The sequence below is a fragment of the Vulpes lagopus genome, chromosome 12 (genome assembly GCF_018345385.1).
Source record: "Vulpes lagopus strain Blue_001 chromosome 12, ASM1834538v1, whole genome shotgun sequence".
NCBI classification, from domain to species: Eukaryota; Metazoa; Chordata; class Mammalia; order Carnivora; family Canidae; genus Vulpes; species Vulpes lagopus.
The window spans coordinates 60,132,859-60,159,539 of record NC_054835.1 but is presented as its reverse complement, the minus strand read 5'-3'; the positions used below and the strand labels follow the sequence as shown (position 1 = coordinate 60,159,539).

The 26,681-nt window shown below is 56.9% G+C and overlaps 1 protein-coding gene across 14 annotated transcripts in view; it reads left to right on the top strand.

Moving 5' to 3' along the window:
- CCDC57 (coiled-coil domain containing 57) overlaps nt 1-26,681 on the top strand; it is a 102,625-nt gene that overhangs the window by 23,363 nt on the left and 52,581 nt on the right. For 13 of the 14 annotated variants that reach the window (XM_041724361.1, XM_041724363.1, XM_041724362.1 and 10 more), the window contains 8 exons: nt 1,442-1,642; nt 5,107-5,265; nt 8,122-8,284; nt 8,630-8,764; nt 14,238-14,460; nt 15,085-15,237; nt 19,613-19,716; nt 25,008-25,178. In XM_041724361.1, coding sequence (XP_041580295.1) covers nt 1,442-1,642; nt 5,107-5,265; nt 8,122-8,284; nt 8,630-8,764; nt 14,238-14,460; nt 15,085-15,237; nt 19,613-19,716; nt 25,008-25,178 — 1,309 coding nt within the window. The remainder of the gene's footprint in view (nt 1-1,441; nt 1,643-5,106; nt 5,266-8,121; nt 8,285-8,629; nt 8,765-14,237; nt 14,461-15,084; nt 15,238-19,612; nt 19,717-25,007; nt 25,179-26,681) is intronic. The other variant, XM_041724365.1, reaches the window with a different exon arrangement.

Here is a 26,681-nt window from a genome sequence, read left to right as displayed (position 1 = left end):
ACAGAACTCGCCTCGTACAATGCACTAAAGCAGTCTCGGTTAGGACAATTTAGTGCTAATACACTTGACACATTTTAAAACACATTAGAGCAAGTTCTTAGGGCATGTGCAGATGCTTCGCTCAGGTCACACTGGGTGACGCTGTGGTGTCACCAGTGGCAGAAATGGAGCCAAGGTGACAGCAGGCGGGCCTCCCACCCTGCAGTCTGGTGTTTGCCTTTTGAGAGTAACTAAACGACAATCATGCAATGCAGCTCAGAAGTAACTCACGTCCCTCGTTGTCACGATCAGACTCCTCCTGGTTTGATGGAGGAGAAAGGCCTATGCTGCCAGACGCTGGAAAGCACAGCAAGTAGCACATGGTTTTTGTTTGTTTGTTTGTTTGTTTTGCTAATGGAAGGTAGTAAATATTGAACAGGTTGTAAGATAGATAAGATGAGGCTTAATTTCAATTAGAATGGAAAGTACTCTAATGTGTCTTGCTTGGATAAGGCTTCACCATCTCACTGAAAATGCTGATGGATCTAAAAGAAACCACGCGAGGCCTTCTGGAGGACTCCGTTGGTTCAGCGTCCCACGTGATTTCTGTTGAGGTCATGATCTCAGGGTTGTGAGTTCAAGCCGCACATCAGGCTCTGTGTTAGTGTGAAGCCTAAATAACATACTTTCTCTCCCTCCCTCTACCCCACCCCCGTCTCTCTAAAAAAATAATAAATAAATGAAATTGTGTACAATTATGTGTATATATATATATTTTAAAGATTTTATTTACTTATACATGAGACACAGAGAGAGGCAGAGATACAGGCAGAGGGAGAAGCAGGCTCCCTGTGGGGAGCCTGATGCAGGACTCGATCCTAGGACCCCAGGGTCACACCCTGAGCCAAAGTCCAACGCTCCACCGCTGAGCCACCCAGGTGTCCCAAATTTTATTTTTTAGTGTATTTAACTTTTTATTGAAACCAACTAGAGTAAAAGCATAAAAAGTCCTGAGCATTGCCTGTCAGCTGTCCGCACAGCACCTGCCAGGTTGGTGCTCTGTCAAGATGAGCGTCTGTCCTGGCCATGGACATCTCATAGACTTGGCATTTCCTGCAAAGACAGAAGCGCGGCTGGCGTCCCACAGCCCCAAGTCACAGGGGAGCCCCAGGTTCCGGGGGATGCTGCTGGGCTGCAGAGGCAGCGCATTGCCTGTGCCCTGCTCTCGGGGGCTGGTCGGAAAGCCGGCAGGGTGGCGGCAGGACGGCTCTGCTAGAGCTCCTGTTGTGGATGTTGTCTTCTGGGGGGTGTTGAGCTCCAGAGTCGTGCAAGGACCTGGCATCTGAGCTGTTGAGCCAGTGTCTCCCTGAGGAGTGTGAGCAGGTGGGTGTGCTGCGGCTGAGGTCAGAGGTGCGGGACCCGGGACGGGGGTGTGTACACTGCCGTGCCCCACCTGTTGCAGGCACGAGGAGCTCGACCACCTGGCCCGGGAGAGGGACGTGGCACTGGCAGCTGTGAAGGAGGCCCACGCGGAGCAGCTGCGGGTGCTGGAGGCCCGGGCCCTGGAGCTGCAGGCCCGCTGCGAGACCCTGGAGCTGCAGCTCCGCAGGGCAGAGTGGAGGCAGGCCGACGCCCTGAAGGAGAAGGATGCCGCCGTGGACCAGTGAGTGCGGGCGGGCGTCTCGGCAGCCCTCTGGTCGTCTTCCCTAGTGCTTTGTCTCCTCTGTTATCCACAGGAGTGCGTGCGTGTGTGCGTATGTGTGAGTGTATGCGATTATTTGTGGGAAAATATACGAAGTGTATAACCTCCACGTTAACCACGTAAAGCGCACAGTTTGCTGGTGTTAAGTATGTTCGTGTTGTTGTGCAGCCACCAGACTGACTTCCCATCCCCCCAACCTCCCGGAAGCCTGTCTGGGCTCGGTGTCTGTGACATGGCTGACCCCAGGTCGCTCTTGTGAGTGGAATCCTCCTGTGTCTGTCCCCATAATGCCTTGCAGGCCCACCCATGTCGCCGGTGACAGGATGTCCTTCCTTTCTGCGGCTGAGTAGGGCTCTGAGGTGTGGATGGACCACGTTTTCTTTCCCCATTCATCAGTCCGTGGACACTTGGGTCGTGTCCACCTTTTGGCTGCTGTGGACATAAGTGTGCAAATATCTATTCAGGTGTCTCTAAAATTTCAGGGGGGATCTATCCAGAAGGGGAATTGGTGGATCCGATGGTTTGATCATTTGAGGAGCTGCCAGACTGGTTTGCAAGCAGATGCACTGTTTGCACTGGGATTCCAATTTCTCCATTAACTGCTTTCTTACTAAACCCAGTTTTCTTTCCAACATGTAGACCAGGCTGCTGTGCGTAGCGTCCAGGCCGACACACATGCATGTAGGACCATTGGAAATGGACTTGGAGTTGGACTCCAGGCTCCTGGCTGCCAGTGGGGAGGTGATCCTTGGAGAAGCTGTGTTTACTAAAAATGATTAAGATGGTCAACACGGTCATTGGCTCGTGTTCACCTTACTTAGCACTTACTGTATGTTTGGGACATGTGCCCGGCTCCGAGAGGGTGCTCTGCCAAATTATACTGCCGTCAGGGGGACGGTGGCTCTTACCGTGCAGCACCAGGAAGTTAAAGCTTATTCAGGAAGATTTCCTTAGATTGAGCAAACAGCCTTGTTTGATCTGTTCGATGCAAGCCGCAAGCCGTAGTAGTTAGAGTAGCAGGAGTGATGGTCTAACGGGCGTGTGTGTTCCCGTTGTACCCTGGGCTCGGGGCTTCACGTGGGCCCTTCTCTGGGCTGCTGTTGGGAATCTACGAAGTTCCTTGTATAGCAGTCCCAGGCCGGCCTCCTTCCACCTGCACTCACCGTCATAGCCTGTGTCTTCTCATACTAAGACACGTGCTGTGTGAAAGCCAGCAACAGGGCAGCCCGGGTGGCTCAGCGGTTTAGCGCCCCCTGCACCCCAGGGCGTGATCCTGGAGACCCGGGATCGAGTCCTGCATTGGGCTCCCTGCATGGAGCCTGCTTCTCCCTCTGCCTGCGTCTCTGCCTCTCTCTCTGTGTGTGTCTCTCATGAATAAATAAAAATAAATAAATAAAATATTTTTTTTTAAAAAAAGAAAAGAAAACCAGCAACAAAAACAGCCCAGATTTTGAGGTATTTCTTTGGGCATATTTGTGATGATTTACCTGAGAGCATCAGGTCGTGAATGCCACAGTAGAGAGGCCGTGGCCCCACGAGACATTGTGGGAACCCGACCGTGTCACATACCACAGATCACGACCGGCCACACAGGCCACTTCCAGTGCCCACAGTTAAGGCACAAAAGACAGAAGGGAAATTAATCATGTTGCATGTCATTAACAGGTAATCCATATAAAAACTAAATGATATTTTGCCTAAAAGAATTACTACAGGAGGTATTTTACTATGGGAGGTATTTTACATTTTCGGGGTGCTAAATTTTGAAGCTGCCTCTCAATTCAGACCAGCCACGTGCTCAGGAGCCATGTGTGGCCCGCGGCCCCGTGGTCAGCAGCACACCCGATTCTCAGGGGGAGCACCCCGCTCTCCAGAGCTCCGACCGTACTGGGCTGGGTTGGTCCGAGCAAATTCGAGCAGGAGCCAGAGTGTACTTGGGAGCACAAGCAGAGCCCTGCGGGAGGCAGATGGCTTGGTCGGTGTCTTTGGAAACTGAGAAGACCTACAAATGCAGCTCCTGAGTTCCAGCAGCTTCTTCCGTCCTCTGGTGGGGGAGGGAGCTGCCACACTTGGGGTGCATAAGAGCAGAGTCGGGGAGTGCAGCAGGAAGTCCAAGCAGAAGTGCCCTGATGCTATCTGAGGCCTGGGCAGGTGACCTCTAGGGCTGCAGCCGCTCTTTCCTATCTGGAAAGTCGGGAAAAGCTTCAGTGACGAGTTACCTGCTGGCCGAGGTCCTCTGCCCCTTAGAATTGCTAACAAATGGGTGACGAATCCAGAACGGGGTCCGGGTGTTTGTGTCCAGCCAACCTCTTGGTGATGTGTGGCTGGGAGCGTAGCCGGAGGAGAGCCCTCACCCCCCACCGTGTCAGACACTTGGTGGTGCCGCAGCGCAGCCAGCAGAGGCCCAGACCTGTGGGGACGCGGCTCCAGGGTCACATGTGTTGGTCACATGTGCCATGTCGGTCACATGTGCCACCCTGGCAACGGTCCCTGCCTGCACTTTGTCACCCAGCCAGCCTGTGGTCCCGGAGCGGGCCCACACTCCTGTCACCTGCAGTGTCGTACCTGGGTGTGCTCTGAGGTTCCCTACCCCATGCAGCCCTCTGTGATTCAGAACAGGCCATGTTATTTTAGGTAAGGGTCAGGGTGAGTTTGCACGAATTGTACTAAAAATAATTTGTTGAAAGCATATGAAGAAAAATGGTCTTTTTTCTGTGGCTAAAAATGCTGGGAACTCTGTTTTTACAGACTCTCTCCTCTGAGAACGTCTGTGACCCCACATTTACGACGTGCTGCTTCCAGACAGGTCGGCAGCTGGGCCCGAAGGTCTCGATGCCTCCAGGCGGGGCTTGCTCCCCCCGGAGGTGGCGATCCGCACCGCTCCCGGGAATGACAGGGAAGCCAGTGGCCGGGCTGCGGGCGGGGGGACCCGGCGGCCTGTCGCACAGCCAGTGCTATGGCTTCCCCAGCCTGTGTCTCTAGGTGTCTTCTGTAGTTTCTCTCCAGGGGTAAATTTACCCCAGTGTTGGTGATTCTACTGGGTGGTGGAAAGGGTTCTGTACGGCCTCATTTTACTGTTGAATTTGAAAAAGCTGTCGAACGTCCACGTGGGGGGCTGCACGAGGCGTGGCCACCCCAAGGCCTCCATGGCTCACCCATCCCCTGAACAGCCGGCGTCGGCTTGGCCTGTTGTAGGTCTTTAGTGGACACCGGGGTGGCTGGGATGGTTGGGTGGATATTTCTTCTTGGGTACGACTGTTTCCCAATCTGGGCGAGGAGGTCTCTGCCTGATGTGGAGACGTGGGTGTGGAGGAGACCCCGGTGTCGACTTCCTTTGAGGGCTGCACGTGTGTGTTGGTGCCACGTAAAAGAAAGCTTGAGGGGGCCGCACGCCCATATTCACACAGCTCCCCTTCTTTGTGCAGACTTCGGGAAGATGCATCGACTCTGAGGTCGGGCTGGGATGCCCAGGTTGGTCAGCTGTCCAAGGACATAATCTCCAGGGACCTTCAGATTCAGTCGCTGCAGGAGGAAGCAGGGGAGCTCAAGGCACATCTGGCCCGGTGCCAGCAGGACGTCGGAAGGTGACTGCCCCCACCTCCTCCCCACGGGGGTCTTCTCCCCGCACGCCTCCCAGGGACCCCGGTGCCATGCTAGGCACTTAGGGTACAAACAGGAACAGAATCAAGGTCCCGGCCTCACATCCTGCCGAGGGAAAAAGATGAGAAACAGGAAACAGAAAACAAACATCTGGTTGTGAGAAGGGAGAGCAAGGGTGAGGAGGAGCTCGCAGGGTGGGGTGATGGACGGGCGGCCGGAGAAGGCCTTTCCTCGGCACCAGGCCGCGGTCTTGCTGCTTGGTCCCATGTGCAGTCACCCCTCGTGTCGCTTGTCCGACTGCTGACACCTCATCAGACGGAGTGAGTGCTTGGGTAAAGAGTGTGTCCTCTCCGGGAATAATTTAAACATAAGAAGATGCACTCACTTCACCTGTACGGTTGGTGAATCTTGACCCACGTGTACCCCTCTCAGCCACCCCTGCAGCCAAGACTGAATCCTGTCCCGGGCCTGCCAGCGCCCCGCAGTCCCCCCCCCCGAGCCCTGAGCCACCCGGGTGCACTTTGCGTCTGGCTCCTCTGCGTGGGTGTTGCAGGTTTCCTGTGTTTCTGTGTCAGTTTTGTCTTTGGGGGAGTTTGCCCATTTCCCGCTGTCATTGATGTTACTGGTACGAAGCTGGCGGTGGTGTTCGTGTCTCCCCAGGTGTGTGGACCTGTTCTCCGTCAGTCTGGTTAGAGATCTCTTGATTTTACCAATCTTTTTAAAGAAATCGCCTTTGGTTTCATTGACTTTTCTCAGTTTTCTGGAATTTTACTTTCACTGATACCTACTCTCATCTTCATTATTTTCTTTCTTCTCTTCCTTTGGCCTTAATTTGATGTTCTTTTGACAGCTTCTAATGGTGGGGTCCTCGATTATAATTTTTGGACCTTTCTTTTCTAACAAACAGCGTGTCATGCTGTGAATTTCCTTTTGAGAACTACTTTGCTATGTCCCACAGATTTTGATATTATTTCATTAAAAATACTTTCTAATTTTCCTTGTGATTTCTTCTGTGGTCCATGGGCTGTTTAGAAATGTGTTGCTAAGTTTCCCGTCATTTTGAGATTTCCAGAAATCTTTTTGTTACTGGTTTCTGCTTTAATTCTGTGGACAGAGAACCTTCTCTGGGACCTGAGTGCAGGGAGCATGGGCATGTGGACACGTGATGGTCAGGAGACAGGCTGGCATTTCCTGGCATTGAACAAAGTATTGACCCTCCATGGACTTTTTAAAAATAAACAACTCGGGGGCGCCCGGGTGGCTCAGTTGGTTGAGCGGCTGATTCTTGGTTTCAGCACAGGCCATGACCTCAGGGTCATGAGATTGAGCCCCACATCGGGCTCTGGGTTCAGTCCAGAGTCTGCTTGGGAATTTTTCTCCCTCTGCCCCTCCCCCAGCTCTCTCACTTGCTCCTTCTCAATAAATAAATAAATAAATAAATAAATAAATAAATAAATAAATAAATAAATCTTTTTTAAAAACGAACAAGTGGGCTCTCCCCAGCTTGCAAGGCCCCATCCCCTGCTGTGAGCCTTTGTGTCTGAAGTTGTCCCCAGGTGTGGCTTCTTGAGGAGGAGTGCTGAGTTGCTGGGTGTAGGATGCTCAATTCCAAATCATTTCTCCCCTGGATTTTTTTTTTAAGATTTTTAATTTATTTATTCTTGAGAGACAAAGAGAAAGAGGCAGAGACACGGGCAGAGAGAAAAGCAAGCTCCACGCGGGGAGCCCGACATGGGACTCCATCCCGGGACTCCAGGATCAGGCCGTGGGCTGAAGGCGGCGCTTAACCTCTGGGCCACTCAGGGATCCCCAAACGTCCCTTTTATTATCTGGGTTTCTGTGGTCAGGAGTCCGGCTCGCTCAGCTGGGTCCCCGACAGAGGGTCTCACTAGGTGGGGACCACGGTGTCGGCCAGGCTGCCTTTCTTCCCGGGCTGCTTCAGGCTGGCAGCAGAGTCCTTCCCAGCGGCTGTGGAGCTGTAGGCGCCCACAGGCCCTGACCCTGCGATCACCGGTCACCGTGCGGCTGCTGCGTCTCAGGGCCAGCAAGAGACTCCCTCCAGGCGCAGTGCTGGGGCACGTGGGTCCTGTGGTGCTCGCAGCCCGGCCACCCGGGCAGGAGCCACCCAGAGCCTCCCAGTGTGCGTTGCCCCCGGGTGGCCGATGGGGAGCCCGGCGCCCCCTCTGGCACTGCTGTCCCTCACCCTCGTCTTTCTAGCTGGGGCTCACAGTGCACACAGCGTCTGTGCCGCTCCCCACTCGTCTCGCAAGCTCGTCTGCATCCCCCTGGTCGTGCTTTCTTTCCTCCTTCGTTTCTTGCATCCTGGTCTCCCTGGACCTGCTCTTAGATGGACACGAGTCCTCTCTGGAGGGCTCTGTGTGTGTCCTGGCGGCTCCGAGCTCTCTGCTCCCCTCTGCCCGCGTTCCCGCGCTCTCCAGTGCTCGCTCCTCGCAGCTCTGAAATCTCACATTTCTCTGCTGGAATCACTTCTCTTTTTTTTTTTTCTTCAAGTTTGTTGGCTTTCCTCCCCTCTCTTCTTACGAATCAGTTCTTGTGTTTCCTGAGTTTGACCTTCCATGGTGCTGGCTTCCTTGGTGTTGGGAGTCCCTGCTGTCCGCTCCTCTCTGGACCCGAGCTTGCCCGTGTGTGGGTGTCTACACTGCACAGGCTCCTCCCGGCTGCAACCCCTGAGCATGTCATGTGCCTGAGAGTCCCGTGGAGTGGGGGCTGGCCCACAGGGGCCCGACTGCCACGTGGCGGCGCCCTCCCCCCACCCCATCGCCTGCAGCACAGCTCTGCTTTTCACAACATGGTAACGTCCGTGCTGTCCCGTCCCGCAGGTACAAACAGCAGCTGTCGGCGGCAGCGGACAGGGAGCGGTGCCTGGAGCGTGAGCGGGCGCAGCTGGAGCTGGACTGGCGGCAGCGCTGTGACAGCGTGGAGAGGGACCACTACCGCAAGTCCGAGGACCTGATCCAGGCCCTGACCGAGGCGCGAGATCAGGTCTGCACCCCCAGCCCCGTCGAGTTCGTCCTGCGCCGGGCAGGCCGGGAGGAGGGCTCTGGGCTCTCGCCACGTCGCTGTTCCAGTTGGAAACTACGGAGCCTCCCTGAGCAGCAAACGTTAAGGAATGGAGCGCGTCCCTCTCCTGCCCGCAGCCGCCCGTAGCATTTTAGTGTTTATTGTGGCAGCAGTGCCCCTCGGCGCCCGTACTGGGGTCCTGGGCCACGCGGGCCGTTCGCTCGGGCACCTGCCATCTGCTCCCCAAGAAGGACCCCAAGGCTGGCGCTGCGGCCCGGGAGCCCTCCCGGAGGGAACTGAGCCCCACGTGTGTTCCGTGTGTTCCAGGCTGCTGCCAAGCTGCAGGAGACCGAGCGGATGCTGCGTGACCAGGAGGTGGTGCTGCAGGCCTTGAGCCTGGAGAGGGACCAGGCCGTGGAGGCGCTGAGGACACGTGGGCTCCTCCCCGACAAGGAGGTGCAGGTCAGTGCCGCCGACCTCACTGGGCCTCCGCCGGCGACACCAGGGCCCCAGCAGCCTACTCCTCGAGCCTCCCTTCAGCCCTGACCTTCCCCGCCCCGGCCCCTCCCAGTGTCTCAGCCAGTCTGACACTGAGAGGGCCGCAGCAACTCTGGACGCAGACTCTTGTTTGTCTCTCAAAACCTCAGAAAACCCCACGTTCAAATATCATGCCATCCAGACCGTCGCTGTAACACTGCTGTGGCGTGGGTTGCCGTGCGCCGTGATCCTGCCTGGCGGGACTACCGCGTGCCACCCGAGTGCCTCCCAGTGCCAGGCCGCCCGAGAACCTTGTCTGCTGGCCCTCAGATCTGGTGCTGAGGCCGGTGCTGTGGTGCAGATGCAGGGACCCTGTGGAGCAGCTTGGGAGGGGCAGGGCCAGCTCCGAGCCCACAGCCCCGAGGTCCTCAGTCAGAGGGCAGGGCCGGCGCAAGGCCGGGGAGCCAACCGGGAGGCAGCGCGGGAGGATCTTTCCAGGCCTCCTGCTTACATCAGTGAGACACACAGATCTTCAGCGCGCGGCTCAGGTTTGCTGTGAGTGTGTCCAGGGTGCCCAGCCTGCAGGCACGCCCCTCCCCACCGGTCCCTGTCGCCCCCAAAGCCCGCAGCTGCTCTGACTTCTGGCTTCTCACAGGGACCTGGGGGGGCAAGGTTTCCTCCAAGACGCTGTGGTGGCCGCCTGTCTGTAGGCTCAGCTCCTAACCGGTGTTGGGAGAGTTACCATTTGGGCGCCCATCCGGTCAGTAGAGTGTGTGGGCCCTGACCCGAGGTGTATGTTCCTGCCTTGTCCTAACCTGCCTGGAGCCCAGGACTTCTGCTTCGTCCCTCAAAAATGTTAAGTTCTTGCAGAGTCAGAGTTGACGTTTGATGACGTCTGGGTCGTTGTGGGCATTGTCAGAGCCCAGGACGCTGACCCGGCATCTGTGTGGACGGTGGGGCAGGAGCCACAGCCCCGGGGAGGACACGGCCTGTGAGCGCGGAGGCTCCCCAGCGGCAGGAAGGCTGCGGTGCGGGGGGTCAGCTGGTGGCAGGGGCACCGGTGTCTTTCCTGCTGCACCGCGGGCCACAGGGTCGGATCACTTCCTCACTTTAGAAGTTGTCAGGAATGCTTCCCGTCCTGGTAGCTTCGGCGCTGATGTCGGAGGGTGCACGTCCCATCAGACGTCCGGGCAGGAATCCACGAGCAGCCAGGGGCCCTCCTGGACTGAGGCCCGCATCCCTCCAGGAGGGACAGGACTAAGGGGCTGGGGCTTATCCCAAAAACACACGTCTTCACGTGTGGCATCTGAGGCACTGACATGCAGCCATGGCCGTTTCCTCCCCACAAGGTCCCTTCACTGACGGAGAGCCGCCCAGAGCCTGACACTGACCATGAGGTGCCCACAAGCTGAACGGTGGCCCCGAAGGGGTTGGGGTCCTCGCCACCAGCCCCCCGGGTGCCGCCTTCTGGGGAGACAGGGTCGCTGTGGCTGCGGGCGGTTCAGACGAGGTCACCCGGGAGCAGGTGGGCCCTCGTCTGGTATGACTGGCGTCCTTATGCACAGAACAGCATGGGGGGACGGGGACACGGGGAGCAGGCCAGGTGCCGGCAGAGGCAGCGTGGGGAGTGACGTGTCCCCAGAGGGGACACCGAGGGGAGCGGGTGAGCACCGGAGGCTGGCAGGGGCGGGAAGGTTCTCCGCGGAGTCTCTGAGGGAGCGTCGGCATCCAGTGTGAGGCATGTGGCCCACAGGCGGCATCCCAGGAAGCCGCAGCCCAGCATGCGTCCACCTCACGGCCCCCGAGGGAAGCCACAGGAGAGGCGCCTTCTGGGACAGTGCCAGGTGGTGTCGGCACCGTCCTGCTTCCACCGCCTGACCTCTGTCCCTCTACGAAAAGTCACTCAGCCGGTTGTTTGGGAGAACAGAGCTACTGGGATCTGCCCGAGGACCTTTCCAGCAGCCTGTCCCCTCCCCCATCCGTCATCAGCCTGGGGGGTGGGAAGGGCGACTGCAGGCCAGCGACCGTCCACAGGCCTGCTTGCACCAGCGTGCACAGTAGCCAGGCTGCAGAGAGGAGAGCACGCACGGCTCACGTGCCTGCTGCAGAGGGGAAGCGGCCCTGGGCCTCTGGCTGCGCCCTGTGTGCTGGTGCTCACCCTGCGGTTGGTGTGCGAGGCAGGGCTGTCCTGGGAGTCACATGAAGGTCATACCCCACCCACCATGCTGGGAAGTCACCCCGCTCCAGCCCATTCATGTGCACACCTTGGATCCTGTGGGGGGTCCTGGCCTTGGGGCCTGGAGCCAGGGCAAGGGGGACACAGCAGGCCACACTGCAAGGTGGTCAGAGATGTGGGGCCTCAGAGCCAGGATCAATGGCGGGAGGATGCTGTGCAGTGGTTGACACAGTGGGAGGACGGCCCCTAAGCCCTGCGGGTCCCTCTGTGCCGTGGGGCAAGGACCCACTGGCAGGTGAGTGATGGGCCAGGTGGGAAGGATGCAGTGGTCACCAGGCAGGCTGCCCAAGCCGTCTAGGTGGGCCCCTGGCAAGTACGAGGAGGATGAGCCAGCAATACCCGCCGTGCCCATTGCCGCACCGTCTTCCCACACAGTCGTGTGCGTGCAGCCCCGGCAGGGATGGTATTGGTCATCCCGCTGTGTGTCCCGCAAAGCACAGGCCCTCCCGGCACAGGGCATGGGGGAGGGGGCCTATGCCCCCAAGGCTTCATTGCCACGCTGTGTCACAGATGAGACCCTGACTCTCGGAGCTGGCCGGGCTGCCCAGGGGCTTGGGGCTGATGCAGTCTCTCTGTCGCACACTAGGAGGGAAGACCCAGAGATGGGTGGTCCCTGCCCCACAAGCGGCAGAGGAGGCGTTTGAGCAGGGCAGGGCCAGCGACAGGCCCCTCGTGCGGGAGCAGCTGGAAGGCTTGGTGGGAAACGTCCCGAAGGGCACAGGAAGGGGGTGGGCATTTGCAGGGAGACGGTGGTCCCTCTGCCTGCAGTGTCCAAGGGCGCCCTCGGCAGGGGGTTGGGGCTGGAATGCAGCGCGGGTGCAGAGCGAGCCGGGGACGGTGTGCCAGCGGCGTTGGGAAGCTGGGGCCTGTGTTCGGGAGATTAAAAACTCGCTTCCTTCTGGAAGGAGAAGTACCGCGTGGCCGCCGCAGAAATCCAGCAATTTCAGCTTAGCGGCGCGGCCTGTGGAACCAGGTGCGCCCGGGTCCGGCCGCTCAGCTCCTGTCGGCCCCAAGCGCTGCTGCGTGCGGCCTCTGTCGCTTCTGTGGACCCAAATGAGTGGCCGGCCTCGTTACCTGGAGCGTCGGAGCCTTGGTCTGTGCCACGCGTCCCCTTCACAAAGCGTGAACAGGGGGCGTGACCCAGCACGAGGCTCGCCGCCAGCTCATCGGTGCACGTTCCCAGAGGCCGCGGCCTTCCCCGGGGGCCGACCTCCGGGGCGCTGTGCTGCGGCTCTGGCGGCCTCTCCGTGTGGACCTCGTCCGTGTTCCCGGGCACGTGCTCTCTCTGGGCAGGTCAGGTCTTGCTATCGGATTTGGAGGTTTTACCACTTGTGCAGTGACTGTTTTTCACATCATTGTGATTCTTCAGAACACGACGTAAATGGTTGTGTGTCGCACCGCACAGCCCCTCCCTTCCGGGCGGCCGCTGAGATGCTCGGCTAGCCCCTGCCGCCTGGTGCGCAGGCTGTGCTCGTGCGTCCCGGGAGCTCGCCGACTGGCTGGAGCGCCGCTGGGGCTGCAGGGGGCTGGGAGTTGCGGGCCGGGCGGCACTGGGGCGGCAGCCCCCTCTCACGGTGAGCACAGCTGTGGCCCTGCAGGCCTGTGTCCGTGTGTGTGGGGCGACCCTGCAGGCCCGTGTCCATGTGGGGGGGGGACCCTGCAGGCCCGTGTCTGTGCCAGGGGCTGGCTCTCCTAGGGCTCAGTCCAGGACCAGGCAGTCTGCGGGGCTGCGCTCCCTGCCCCCCTCGTTCAGGCGCCGTGGTTCCCTGCCAGCGGGTCAGCAGACCCTCGTTTCTTGGAGCTCATCTGACTTTCTGGTGTTGACAGCCAGCAGCGGGCCCGCCGCGGTGAAGCCCTGTGCTCAGGGCCGTAGCCTGTGTCGCTGTCATTTCCGCAGGACGCCACCGCTGAGCGTGGTTGCGGGGCCGTGGGGCGTCCCCTTCCTGCACGCCGCACACCCACCCTCCCTCTGTCCCGTGGATTCCAGTGGCTGTCACGAGAAGTCAGCAGAAACCTGGTATCTGTGCCTGTGCGTGCCGAGTGTGCTGTGTTCTCGTCGCTTTTGGGCATTTTCTATCTCTGATCTGTTTTAGGAATTTGATGATGACGTGCTGTTTGGTGGGATTTTCTTTGTGTTTATGTTGCTATGAGTTTGGTGGACTTCTTGCATCTGTGGTCTTATGTTCTCATCAATCCGAAGGTACCGCGGCCAGCGTGTCGAAACTGAAGGACTTCTTCCGCGGAGCCTGTTGATGCTCCCGTCTCTCCCTCCTTCCTGCGCCGTCTGGTCTGCTCCCAGACCGTCCTCAGTGAATTTATTATTTCAAATGATGTCTTTCTCATCTCTCCAGAAATTTTGGTTCTTCTAAAATTATCTTCTGGGGGCTCCTGGGTGACACAGTGGTTGAGCATCTGCATTCGGCTCAGGTCCTGACCCCGGGTCCCGGGATCAAGTCCCCACGTGGGGCTCCCTGCTCAGGGGCGTCTGCTTCTCCCCCCCCCTCCATGCAGTGACTCTTTCTCTGAAATAAATAGATCTCTTAAAAAGATAAATAAAATTCTCTTCTGTTCTTTTCCTTTTACGCCCATTTTCCTTCCTTTCCCTGAGTGTGTTTGTGGTTGCGACTGTGCTCAGGTTCTGACGGCCACGGAGCGTGTCTTCACGGTTCACCTGGGGGATCGCATGTGTCAGGGCTTCACTCCTCTTCATGGCTGAACACTGCTCCATCTTGCCACGTTTTTTTAATTCATTCATCCGTTGGTGGACGGTTGTGTTTGCACATTTTGGCTCCTGTGAAAAATGCTGCCGTGAACACGCGTGTGCAGGTTTTGCCGGGGCCGTCTGTTTTTGGTTCTCTAGGGCTTATGCTCAGGAGCGGAGTGTGGGTCGGGAGTCACTCTGTGTTTGACCCTTGGAGGAGCCGCCAGACGGTCTTCCACGGCGATGCGCCGTCGCACACCCGCAGCGGCCCTCCCCGTGGGCACTCTGCCTGCCTGTCTTTTCCACACCACTGCCCCAGTAGCGGAGAAGGAAGCCACCTGTCAAACTCGTCTTCCCGGCGCCTGGAAGGTTTTCATTGTCCCCGTCAGTTTAGGTGGAAGTTTCCTGCCGCCGGGTGGGCAGATGGGAGGGAGTGCGGATGCGGCCAGCCCTGGACGGGCGGCACGCCGCAGGTGTCTTCGTAGCTGTCAGCGTTTTCTTTTCTTTTTTGTATGTGCCAGGTGCTCCTAAGGCATCGTGAAGAGGAAACCAGGAAAAGTTTTCCGTCTAATGAGATCCAGAGGCTCCAGGAGCAAAACACAAGCTTACGAAGGGCTGTTTCAGAGATGAGGAAAGAAATGGAGACTCTGAGTGAGCACGTTCTTCCTCCTGCCCCGTCAGGGGGTCAGGCCGGCGGCCCAGAGGAGCCCCGGCCACGTCCAGAGGCAGCTGCGGAGGCTCCTGGTGAGCGAGGGCGAGGGTGGGGGCAGGGGCTGGGGGTACGCGGGTTTCCACGGGTCCCAAAGGGGCTCACTTGGAGTCTCGTAAATGAACACCTGCTTTAAAACATCACATCAACGTGTGGCAGCAGCCTTCCCCCGAGAGAGGGTTCGTGGAGTCCGTGTTCACAAAAGGGGTTACAGCGTTTTATTGGTTGGGGACGAGGAGAGCGAAGGGCTGCGTCCTTGGCACTTCCAGCTGGGAGCCCGCCAGCCAGGGAGCTGCTGGGGACTGTTCGAGTGGCGGGCAGCATGGGGCTGGGGACGCTGAGCCTCTCCTTGGGGTGTCTTGCGCTGTGGCGGAGCGGGGCCCCACTGGTGGCCCAGGAGTGGCCGTGAGCAGAGGGCCCCAGGCAGCACAGCCCCGTGCGTGAGACGCCGTGCACTCCCACAGACGCTGGCGCGTGGGGGTGGGGGGTGCTGCCTGTCTGCCTCCTCAGGGAGCTCCCTTGCCGCGGGGTGGGGGGTGCATCATGGGCGGGCGGGCGGGGAAGCCGGCCACCCCAGCCCGAGCGGGCCTCTACCTGGGTGATGGCGACGGGAGCGTCCGTGTGTGTGCCTGTGCATTTACTGGGTTTTTTGGGGGCAGATCACGTTATGGTCCTTGAAACAGAAATACGAAATCTAAAGGATAAACTTAAAACCCTGGAGGAACAGATAGAAGCTGTCTTAGATCCTGCCAAGAGGTCCTCATCTTACGCTGACGTTCAGCCCAGCGTCCACTGCCCGGCCGAGGCCCCCGGTAAGAGTCCTCGTCTCCTCCTGTCGCATGCTGTGTCCCGCGGACGCGGCCTTTGTTTTCGTTGGAATATAAACACTGCAGCAAGTGCAGGAAACGCAAAGGCACAGGTCAAGGAAGGATCACAGCCGCGGGTCCCTGTTCCTGGCGCCCGGGAGTCCCTGGACCAGGCCGCTCACCCCTCCGTGTGGGCGCCTCCCTGCCCCCCACCTGCTCGGCCGCACACAGACGCCCCTTCACCCGGCTGGGGCGCTGGCCCAGCGGAGGGTCTGCCTGGGGGACCAGGGGGCAGACGCCGGCCAGGCAGGGATGATGTACGGGGAGGGAGGGGGAGCAGGACCCCCACCTCCGGGTCACCTGGTCTCCACCCTGGGCTGGCGTTCCCACAGCTCGTCCCTCTTACTCCTTTTCCTGGTGGGGTCTCCCGTGGGACGCTGATCATCGCTGGGCTGTCCCTGATCCTGGGGAAAGCTTGGCAGCGTTTCACTCTAATACCTGCCCGGGGTTTTCCGGGGAGGCAAGTCAGAGTGAGGAGGTTCCTTTCTACTCCTGCCATAACGCAGAGCTTTGTTTTTTATCGTGGTGCTGTCAGTTTGGGTTGATGCGTTGTGACGCTTTGTTGTTGGATGCATCCAGCCCTAGGACCGCGGTGTCTGTACGGGGGACGGGCCCTCCTGTGCTGACGGAAAGGTCCTGTCTTCCCGGCCGCCCTCTGGGGCCAGGTCCATCCACTCCGTGCTGCTGGTCACGCCACTTGGCTTCCTGTGGCTAGTGTCTGCTCCGCGTGTCTCTGCGGTCCGTTCCCTCTTGACCTGCCTCTCCCGCCCTTGAGGTGAATATCCTGTAGGCGGCACATGGGGCAGCTTCCGAAGTCCATTTTGCTGGTGTTTTTATAACTGATACGCCCATCGGTCACACCACCCACACTTGCACTTGTCACGTTGAGTGTGCACGGCCGCTTCCTGCCCACGTATGTCCCTCGGCCACTTCTTTCCTGCCCGTGGGTCACCGGTGTGCAGGGCCTCGGCGGCTGCAGGGACCACAGCCAGCTCCCCCCACGCTGCACGGCCAGCAGTGGAAGGCGGCCATCCTCTTGCCACTCGGGCCTCGTCCCCGAGTGGCTGTCGCCAGTGCCACCTCCCTTGTCGAGAACCACTTCGGGCAGGATGACCATTTTTGCTCTGGACTGTGAAACGTAGTTTTAAAACCTCGAGAGGATGGAGCGCCTGGGTGGCTCAGTGGTTGGATGCCTGCCTTCGGCCCAGGGCGTGATCCTGGAGTCCTGGGATCGAGTCCTGCGTCAGGCTCCCTGCAGGGGGCCTGCTGCTCCCTCTGCCTGTGTCTCTGCCTCTCTCTGTGTCTCTCATGAATAAATAAAATCTTTAAAAAAAAAAAAAAAAACACTTCAAGAGGAAAGATGTGAATCTGTGGCGATCGGCCAGACATCGGCCCTGGTGGTCCAGGTGCTCCGACATCCGCTCTCAGGGCAGGTGTGCTGCCGAGAGTTCTCTGGTTTCCCTTCACCCGGAAGGGGCGTATTCGCTGGTGGGAAGGGAGGAGCCGACGTCCCGGCATTCAGCCCTTGAGCTGGCTGTGCCGCTTCCTTCCGAGAGGTCCTCTGCGGTTCCGTCCGCCGTCCCCGAAGAGCCAGGGGCTGAGTCTGTCGCTCGGGTCACAAATCTCAGGTGATGTGTCTGGACACGCACTTCCTCGGATCATCCTGTTTGGCATTGAATTTACCGAATTTAGGGAGTTTCCAGCTATTGCTTCTGCAGGTGTTTTCTGTACTCCAAGCTCTGTTCCCACGCAGGCCCGCAGGGGCGAAATCCTGGCTGTCCTGTTGGCCTCCCACGGGCCCCCGTGGCTCTAGGACTTTCTTCAGTCTGGTTCCTCTGTGTCCGTCTGCAGGCTCTCAGGCCTCGTCCCCCCGGCGCTGCCCTGGACCCTCCATGGGACTTCAGATCTAACGTTTCCATCTTGGTTTTCCTTATCTTATTCCTCTGCTGAAACTTTTCCCGTTGCTGTAAGAGCGCATCAGCTTGCGTTAAGTCCCCTGTCCCATATTCCACATGATCCTGTCCTGACGTCTATGTCCTCCTGGTGCTCTTTCCATCTGAGTCGGGATTATCCCGGTTACAGGTGTGATGAGTGACGCTGGATTGTGATGCACGTACCAGGTGCCACGGCCTGGAACTCCGACCCCGAGTCGACTCTGGATCTGTCAGGGCCCCGCCTTCCTCGGGCACGATGGGTGCCCGTACCCTGGCGCACTCCCGGGGGCACGTCTGAGTGGCCGCGCACTCTCTAGGACCTTCTGCTTGATGCCTTTGTGTGTTGCCGGCCCGAGGCCACTGACGTCCTGGTCGCCATCCCTGTGTCCCCGCCTCCCCGCCCCTGCAGAGCTCAGCTCTCAAGGCTGCGTCTGGATCCCTGCTGCCCAGTTTCCCCGTGGCCCCTCTGTAATCCTTGCCATGTGCTCGTCCCAGGAGGGTGCAGGCGGGTGGTGTGGGGTGAGCCTCTCTGCATCAGGCCCACCCTGCGGGGAACAGGCTTGTCCGGGGCCTTCCGTGGTCTGAGCTCCCTGGGTTTCTGGGCTGCGGCTGCGGCTGCGCCGCCGGTGTCAGAGCTGGGAGGGACAGGAAGGACGGGGGCGTGCAGCCCCTGCAAGCGTCCCTGGGCGCCTCACCCTCGCCCGCGGGGCAGCCCCTCGGTCGCTCCAGGCCCTCAGCTGCGGCGAAGGTCTTACGTGCGGTCGCCAGCTCACTGCTTGAATGTCAGACCCACCGTCCATCTCTGGAATCGGCTCAGCAGGTGGCACATGTTCCTGAGTGCCATCGGCCTATGCCCGTTGCTCCTCAGGATGCCCCTGGTCAGGGTTTACGGTCACAGTTCTGGCGTCAGATGTGTCGGAAGACGTCCCTCGTTCGTCTGTTTGCTGAAAAAGTTTGTATTAGATTTATGTTAATATTTCCTGAACTAATAGACTTCAACCCTACTGCCCCCCACCCCCCCGGTTTTAGGATTTTCCGTGTGAAAAGGTTTTAAAGTGTGAATTCAGGTTTTTTTTTTTTCACAGTTAAAGGATGACCCAGATTTTTTTGTGTGTGTCACTTTGTGGTGTTGTATTTTACTAGAAAGTTGTCCATTTCATTTAATTCTTTGAAAGTTGCCTATAGTATTATCCTATGGGTTTTAAAAGCCTGTAGGATCCAAAGTAAAACTGTGTTTCCAGATTTACTTGTGATTGTGTGGTTTTTGTTGACTCTTTCTCTTGCTTAGACTCACCATGGATTTATCTATATAAAAAGCCTTTTGAGGAGCCCGGGCCCGCTGTATGCCCGTGTTCTGGATCCTCAGTGTCTAGTGTGAGCTTTACTCTCTCTGTCCTTCCTTCTCCCGTATTTCGTTGGTCTTTTTCTCATTTCTTGAGACAGACATTCAGCTCATTGACTCTATCTGCCTTCTCTCCAGGAAGCTCTGGGGACACAGGTGTTTTTGCAAGGACAACCTTTAGTGCATTCCTAACATTTGTTTGCTTTCAAAGTTTTTTTAAAAATTATTTTGGGGCACCTGGGTGGCTCAGTAGGTGAAGCATCTGCCTTCAGCTCAGGTCATGATCCTGGGTCCTGGGATCGAGTCCCGCATCGGGCTCCCTGCTCAAGGGGGAGCCTGCTTCTCCCTCTGCCCCTCCCCCTGCTCGCATTCGCTCTTGCTCTCAAAAGAGTATATCTTTTTTTAAAAAATATTTTATTTATTTAACACAGAAAGAGAGAGGATGAGCAGGGAGGGGCAGAGGGAGAAGCAGACCCCTGCTCAGCATAGAGCCCAACGCGGGGCTCGATCTTGCGACCTGGAGATCGTGACCTGAGCTGAGATCAAGTCAGATGCTCGACCAACTGACCCACCCAGGCACCCCTTATGAAATTTTTCTTAAAAAGATTTTCGTTTTAAGTAATCTGTACTGTCAGTGTGGGGCTCAGACTCACAACCCTGGGACTGAGAGTTGCACGCTGCACCAGCTGAGCCAGCCTGGCAGCCCTGCTTCTAGATCTTTTGATAAGCAGTGTATCAATGATAATTCAGGTCAGAATAACTTCTGACCTCTACTGATTCCTTCTTTGACCTATGCTGGTAGGAGCACCTTTCCTACCTCCCGGAGGCCTGGGAGGCCGATGCGCCTGGCCGCAGCCAGACACTAGGTGGCGACACTGCTGTTTCCCTGCAGAGAGTCCTGCATCCTTGACATGGGGACAGGGGAGGGCAGGGAGCACGTCCCCTGCCTGGACAGCACAGGCCCTGCGCCCCAAACAGGGCAGGCGACCGGCATGTCCCCAAGGCAATAGGGCACCTGAGCCTGACAGAGTCACTCTTTCTGCAGGAGGAGCCATGTCAGCTGGTCGTGCACCTGTGGGGCAGGCGCTCAGGAGGCTCAGAGACAGGACGCATCTCACCACCGTCCTGGTGGCCCGGCTCAAGCAGAAGGTACGGCCTCCCCTTGACACTGGGGCTGGGGGATCTCCCAGCTGGACCACGTGACTGCTCTGTGCCTCAGTTTCCCTCCAAGGGAGGGGTCACTGTGAGGTAACGTGCAGGCCCAAGACGGCATGCAGTAAGACCCGTTGAGTCCAGGCACCCATGGCAGAGCACGGGGCTTGCTATCTCTGCCGTGCGTGGGGCTGCGACCGGCCAAGACGTGTGAGGCTGGAGGCGCATTCAGGACACGCTACAGTGAGAACGGACACCAGGGGTCAGGGCCAGTGTCCACTACGCACAGACACCTCAGCAGCCCGACCCTCGCCGTCAGCCAGGCTGCCTGTCAGTCAGGCCACAGTCGTGTGCTGGGCTGATGCCCCCTGCTTCCTAGGGTGCCAGCCCTCCTGTCATCTGTGCCTGAGTCCCAACATGGGCTTTAGGGTGCAAATGTAGAATTTCTTTTTTTTTTTTTTAATTTTATTTATTTATTCATGAGAGACACAGAGAGAGGCAGAGACACAGGCAGAGGGAGAAGCAGGCTCCCTGCAGGGAGCCCAATGTGAGACTCAATCCCAGGACCCCGGGGTCACACCCTGGACTGAAGGCAGACGCTCAACCACTGAGCAGCCCAGGCGCCCCAGGAATTTTTTTGTGTGTTTCCTTTCATTGTAATGAAATACATAGAAAGCTTGTAATTTTGAGTTATAAGTTCAGTGACAATAACCATGCTCCCAGCACGTATAAACACCACCACCGTCCGTCATTCTTGGATTATGCATCATCTGAACAGAAACTGTCCAAATCCAGTCAAGTCTAACACCCTTCCCCGCGGGGCCCGTCGGTCCTACATGTGGGATGGACGACTGTCATGGGACTGGACATGCGGAGGCTGTTAGTGACCAGTTACTGCGACTGGCCCTGCGGCAACTCTGAGTTAGTGACTAGTTCTTGGGCCTGGCCCTGCAGCAGCTGCACGTGTTTGACCAGTTCCTAGGACTGGCCCTACAACATCTTCCTAATGACCAGTTCCTGAGACTGGCCTTGTGGCAGCTGTGATTTTGTGATCATCTCCTGCAACTGGCCCTCCGCAGGTGTCCATCTGTGACTAGTTCCCGGGACTGGTTCTGCGACTGCTGTTACTTTGTGACCAGTTCCTGGGACTGGGCCTTCAGCAGCTTTGTTAGTGACCAGTTCCTGTGACGGGCCCTGCGACAGCTCTGTTGGTGATCAGTTCCTGGGACTAGCCCTGTGCAGCTGTGACTTAGTGACCAGTTCCTGGAACTGGCCTTGTGCACCCGTGAGTTCATGACCAGTTCCTGGGACAGGCGCTGCACAGCTGTGCATTAGTGTCCTATTCCAGCGACTGGCCCTGCAGCAGCTGTGAGTTATGGACCAATTCCTGGGACTGGCCGTGCGGCACGTGTCCATTTCTGACTAGTTCCTGGGACCAGTTCTTCAACTGCTGTTAGTGACCAGATCCTGGGACTAGCCCTGCATCAGCTGTGTGTTAGTGACCACTTTCCAGGACTGGCCATGCAGCAGCTGTGAGTTTTTGACCAGGTCCTACGACTGCCGTATTGATGACCATTTCCTATGACTAGCCCTCTGCAGGTGTCCATTTGTGACTAGTTCCTGGGACTGGTTCTGCGACCACTGTTAGTTAGTGACCACATCCTAGGACTGGCCTTGTGGCACCTGTGACTTAGTGATCAGTTCCGGAGACTAGCCCTCATCAGGTGTGAGTTACTGACCAGGTCCTGGGTTGGCCCTGCTGCACTGTGAGTTTTGACCAGTTCCTGGGACTGGCCCTTCGACATTGGTCCACTGTGACCAATACCTGAACTGGCCTTGCGCAGCTGTGTGTTAGTGACCAATTCCTGGCACTGGCCTTGCGCACCTGTGAGTTGGTGACCAGTTCCTGGGACTGGTGCTGCACAGCTGTCAATAATAGAGCATTTTCTGGGACTGGCCATGACACAGCTGTGTGTTAGTGACCCATTCTGTGACTGACCACCAGCAACTGTGAGTTAGTGACCATTTATGTGACTGGTCCTGTGACAGTTGTGAGTTCCTGAGCAGTTTGTGGGACTGGCCCTGTGGCAGCTGTGGGTTGGTGACCAATTCCTGGGACGACCCTGTGCAGCTGTGAGTTGGTGACCAGTTTGTGGGACTGGCCTTGTGGAAGCTGCCTGTTAGTGACCGGTTCGTGGGACTGGCCCTGCAGCAGCTGTGAGCTACTAACCAGTTCCTAGGACAGGCCCTGCGAGAGCTGTGAGTTAGTGACCAGTTCTTCTGACTATGTGACAGGTGTGAGTTTGTGATCAGTTCCTGTTTGTGGCCCTGCACAGCTTGAGTTAGTGACCAGTTCCTGGAATGGCCCTGCCACAGCTGTGCATTGTGACGAGGTCCTGGAACTGGGCCTTGGCAGGGATCCTTTTGTGACTACTACCTGGGACTTTCCCTGCGGCAGCTGTCAGTTTGTGACCAGATCCTGGGACCTGCACTGTATTGGCTGTTAGTGACCAATTCCTGTGACTGGCCCTGCGACAGCTATGAGTTATGACCAGTTCCTGGGACTGACCCTGTGGCAGCTGTGAGTTTGTGACCAGTCCATAGGGCTGGTAGCTGGGAAGCTGCGTGTTTGTGAGCCGCCTGTTACACTGGCGACATGGGCTGCTGTCCCTTTGTTGACAGATCATTTCTCTCATCACCGTGTTCCAGGTCCGTCATCAGGGGGAGCCTCAGCATTTCGTGATGCTTTCCAAGGCTTTAGCAACATCCTATTCTGTTTCCCCATCGTGGACACGTGTTTGTTCTCAGCTTTTGGCAATTGTGGATTATATGGTTGTGAATGCCATGTCTGAGCATCTGTGCAAGTCCCTGCTTCCCATTCTTTCCGGTACATGTTTAGGAGTGTAATTTGTGTCCTATGGTAAATCTGTATTTCACCTTTTGAAAGACCATGAAATCATTTTCACGTTTATTGCACCGTTTTATGTGCCCCCACCTATGTGTGAGGATCCTGACGGGCCACGTCCTGACCCATGTGAACTATTTTCTGTGTTTTTTATTCTGGCACCAGTGGGTGCAAAGTGGTACCTTGCTATGGTTCTGATTTGCATTTTTCCCGAGGACTGGTGATGTGGAGCATCTTTTCATGTACTTACTGGCTTTTTGTGTGTCTTCTTTGGAAAAATATCTATTCAGATCCTTTACCATTTGTAATTGAGTTGTTTGTCTTTTTATTGTTTGGTTCTAATAGTTTTTTATATATTCTCGATACTAATCCCTTATCAGATGTACCATTTGTAGAATTTTTCTCCCATTCTAAAACTTCTCTTTTCACTTTCTTGCAAGTGCACTTTCTTGAAGCACAAATATTTTTAGTTTTTATGGTTTTGAGTTTTGTCTAAATGTTTTTTAAAAGATTTTATTTATTTATTTGAGAGAGTGTGTGCAAGAGCACAAGTAGGGGTAGGGGCAGACTCCCTGCGGAGCAGGGACCCCCACCCCAACACCAGGCTTGATCCCAGGACCCTGAGATCATGACCTGAGCTGAAGTCAGATGCCCAACAGACTGAGGCACTGGGCGCCTCTGTTTACTTTATTTATTTTAAAAGATATTATTTATTCATGACAGACACAGAGGGGGAGAGAGAGAGAGAGGCAGAGACACAGGCAATGGGAGAAGCAGGCTCCATGCAGGGAGCCCGAAAACGTGGGACTCGATCCCGGTCCCCAGGACCACACCCTTGGCTGGAGGCGGTGCTAACCGCTGGGCCACCCTCTGTTTAATCTATCTTTTTATTGCTTGTACTTTTGGTATCATATATCCTGTTTCCTTTTGCACAGGTATTTTTTTCATGAGGTGACAGGAAGAGGAGTTTTCACATGTCTTTTTAAGTCCATAAATACATAAATCACACTGCTTTGTATGCCTGGCATCTTCTGTGGAACAGAACACACCGCTGAACACAAGCGTATTCTGAGCCTTCAGCTACTGCAGGATGCAGGTGGCACCCGGGAGGCTGGTGCTTTACCCTGCTGGGGGCAGTTTTCACTCTCAGGATGGAGGGGACTCAGCAATCTCCTGTTTCTGCTCACGGTGTCCCAGATCTGTGCACATGCGTGAGGTGAGGGCCTCAGGACGCTCAGACTTGCTGCTTCCAGCTCTGCCCACGGTTGGAATGTCACACACACGTGTGCACACACACGTTTACAAACAAGAAATAGACATTTAAAAAAAGTTTTTAACTTTTCCTTGAGAATTATAGGTGGTACGATTATCACAAGGAAAAATGTTTGCCTCAAAGTGTTTTTTGCTTGTTTTTCAATTAAGCGTTTCCTAAATGGTCACCTCTTTGGGTGTGTATGTGACAAATTCAAAGAATAAAATATTCACCAGGGATTTGTTATAGGAGTTCCTGGAATAGAAACATATTTTCTCTTCCTGAGAATAAAACAGGAAAGAGTGTAGAGCAGATGTCATTTTTTCTGTCACCTCCTCCTTTCCTTCTATCAGCAGGAAGACACACATCCAGAGAAGCTGCCAGCATGAGGGGCTGGCCCTGGAGCCCGGCCAGGGTCCCATTCTGGGGATCTCCTGGCCGACCTGTAACTTCAAGGCCGCCCTGCGCCTGGGACCTCCCTTCCTGGCCCTCGTCCACCTCTGCCTTCTGCGCTCCCCACTCCTGAAGGCCTAGGCCTCACCCCTCCCACCTCACCACCTCCCATCCCAAGCCCCGGGGTGCCCCCTACAGGTTACCTGCATTTTTCTTTTTTTTTTTTTTTAATTTTTATTTATTTATTTATTTATGATAGTCACAGAGAGAGAGAGAGAGAGAGAGAGAGAGGCAGAGAAACAGGCAGAGGGAGAAGCAGGCTCCATGCACCGGGAGCACGACGTGGGATTCGATCCCGGGTCTCCAGGATCGCGCCCTGGGCCAAAGGCAGGCGCTAAACTGCTGCGCCACCCAAGGATCCCCCAGGGTTACCTGCATTTTCTGCACGTATTTGTTTCTACCCGAGCTGGGCTCAGGAAGAGGGTTTTAGGCTGTCTGCTTCTGTCCCGCAGTTCCAGGCCTGGAGGCTCCCGCCAGCATCCGTGCTGCAGGACACAGGCGGGGCGCAGCGGTGGGGAACACGTGCATAAAGCCAGAACCGAGGGACTGGCCACTGCGTCTCCTTTCCGGTCATCCTGCGGTTCTGCTGGGCGCCTCCGTCCTTCCCCGCTTCCTCGCCCTCCTACCTGCCCCAGCCCACACTCTCCTTCCTAACGCTGCCCTGAAATGGCCCCCCAGGTGCTGCAGAGACCCCTGGACCCAGACATCATCCAGCACGAGCTTCCCCGTGATGTGGACCAGGTGCACCTGGAGGTTTTGGAGCTGCAGAAGCAGATGGCTGAGCTTGAGGAGCATCTTGGGAGCAGACAGCAGTCGGGAGCCCCAGACAAGGCTGTCCGCAGTGGGGAGGTAGGTGCCCGTGGACCCTTGCTCCTGCCACCCTGTGCCATGGGGGACCCTGCTGCACAAGTCACCCTCCCGGGCCCTTGGTGCCCCGCCTCAGCTGGCTTTCATGTTGGGGCCTCGTCCTCAACAGAGGGGTGCCACCCCACCTCCGGCCTCCAGGCATTGGGCTCCCACCATTTAAAAGTCCACCGTAGGGCAACCCCAGTGGCTCAGTGGTTTAGCGCCACCTTCAGCCCAGGGTGTGATCCTAGAGACCCGGGATCGAGTCCCGCGTCGGGTTCCCTGCATGGGGCCTGCTTCTCCCTCTGCCTGTGTCTCTGCCTCTCTCTCTCTATGTCTCTCATGAATAAATAAAATCTTTTAAAAAAATAATAAATAAATAAAAGTCCAGCGTAGGAGGGGCGCCTGGGCAGCTCATTCGGTAGAGCGTCCGCCTCTTGATTTTGGCCCAGGTCGTGATCACACAGTCGTAGCATCGGGCTCCACATTGGACTCCACACTCCGTGGGGCGTCTACTTCAGATTCTCCCCCTCTGCTCCACCCCCTCTCTAAAATAAATAAACAAATCTTAAAAATAAAAATCAGTCCAGCATAGGAAACCCACATGTATGAAGAGGGCTATTCTGTTTCCTCTAGAAGTGAGTCCTTGACTGGCCAGGAGGGCTCTGGGAAGCCCTGAAATTGAATGTAAAATTGGGTTTTTCCTTCGAGAGGACCCCTGTGGGGATTCTGAGTGTTCAGGGCCACCGCCCCTGTGCTCATGACAGTGGGGCGTGTGCGGGTCTCGTGCCCTCCGCACCCGGGGCCCCACGGGCTCCGTGGCTGGTTCAGGCCAAGGCTCTGAGCGGGGGGAGAGCCTGGCACTGCTGTCCCCACAGATCTGACACACAGGCCACTTCTCTTCTTACCCAGCACTGTGATGGAAGAGCTGTCAGGAGTGTGCTGTCTTTACTGTCAGTTACCGTGGTGACCTGGGTCACCTGTGATCATGTTTGGGGACCTCGGTACCTGCAGTTACCCGCGGTGACCTGCAGTAACGTAGGGTTACCTCTGGTGACTCACAGTGACCTGGGTTACCTGTGCTGACCTGAGGTGACCTGTAACCTGTGCAGGCCTGCAGTCACGACTGTACTTGATGTCACAGCTCACCGCCCTGAGCTCTTTGGCAGAAGCAGTGTAGAAGTCAGAGGTTGTTCCCGGGGCAGGAGGGAGACAGCTCCAGGACAACTGCCAGCACCAAAGGACCAGAGGAGAGGGTGGGTCCACTCCTCTCTGGCTCAGGAACACCAGGGGGACCCAGCCAGGCCTTGGGACGGACGGACAGGGAGGCACGGCTGCAGGGGGAGGCTCCCAAGTAGAAGCCGCCTGGAGAGCCCAAGCCCCGGCCCCTCGCCGGGCCTCCCGCTGTCCTGCAGCTCAAGGACACTGTCCTGGCCACAGAGGCAGGAGAGCAGCACGTCTGTCTGACCCCATGTCCGCAGTTGGTTCCAGGGGCTGCCCACACTC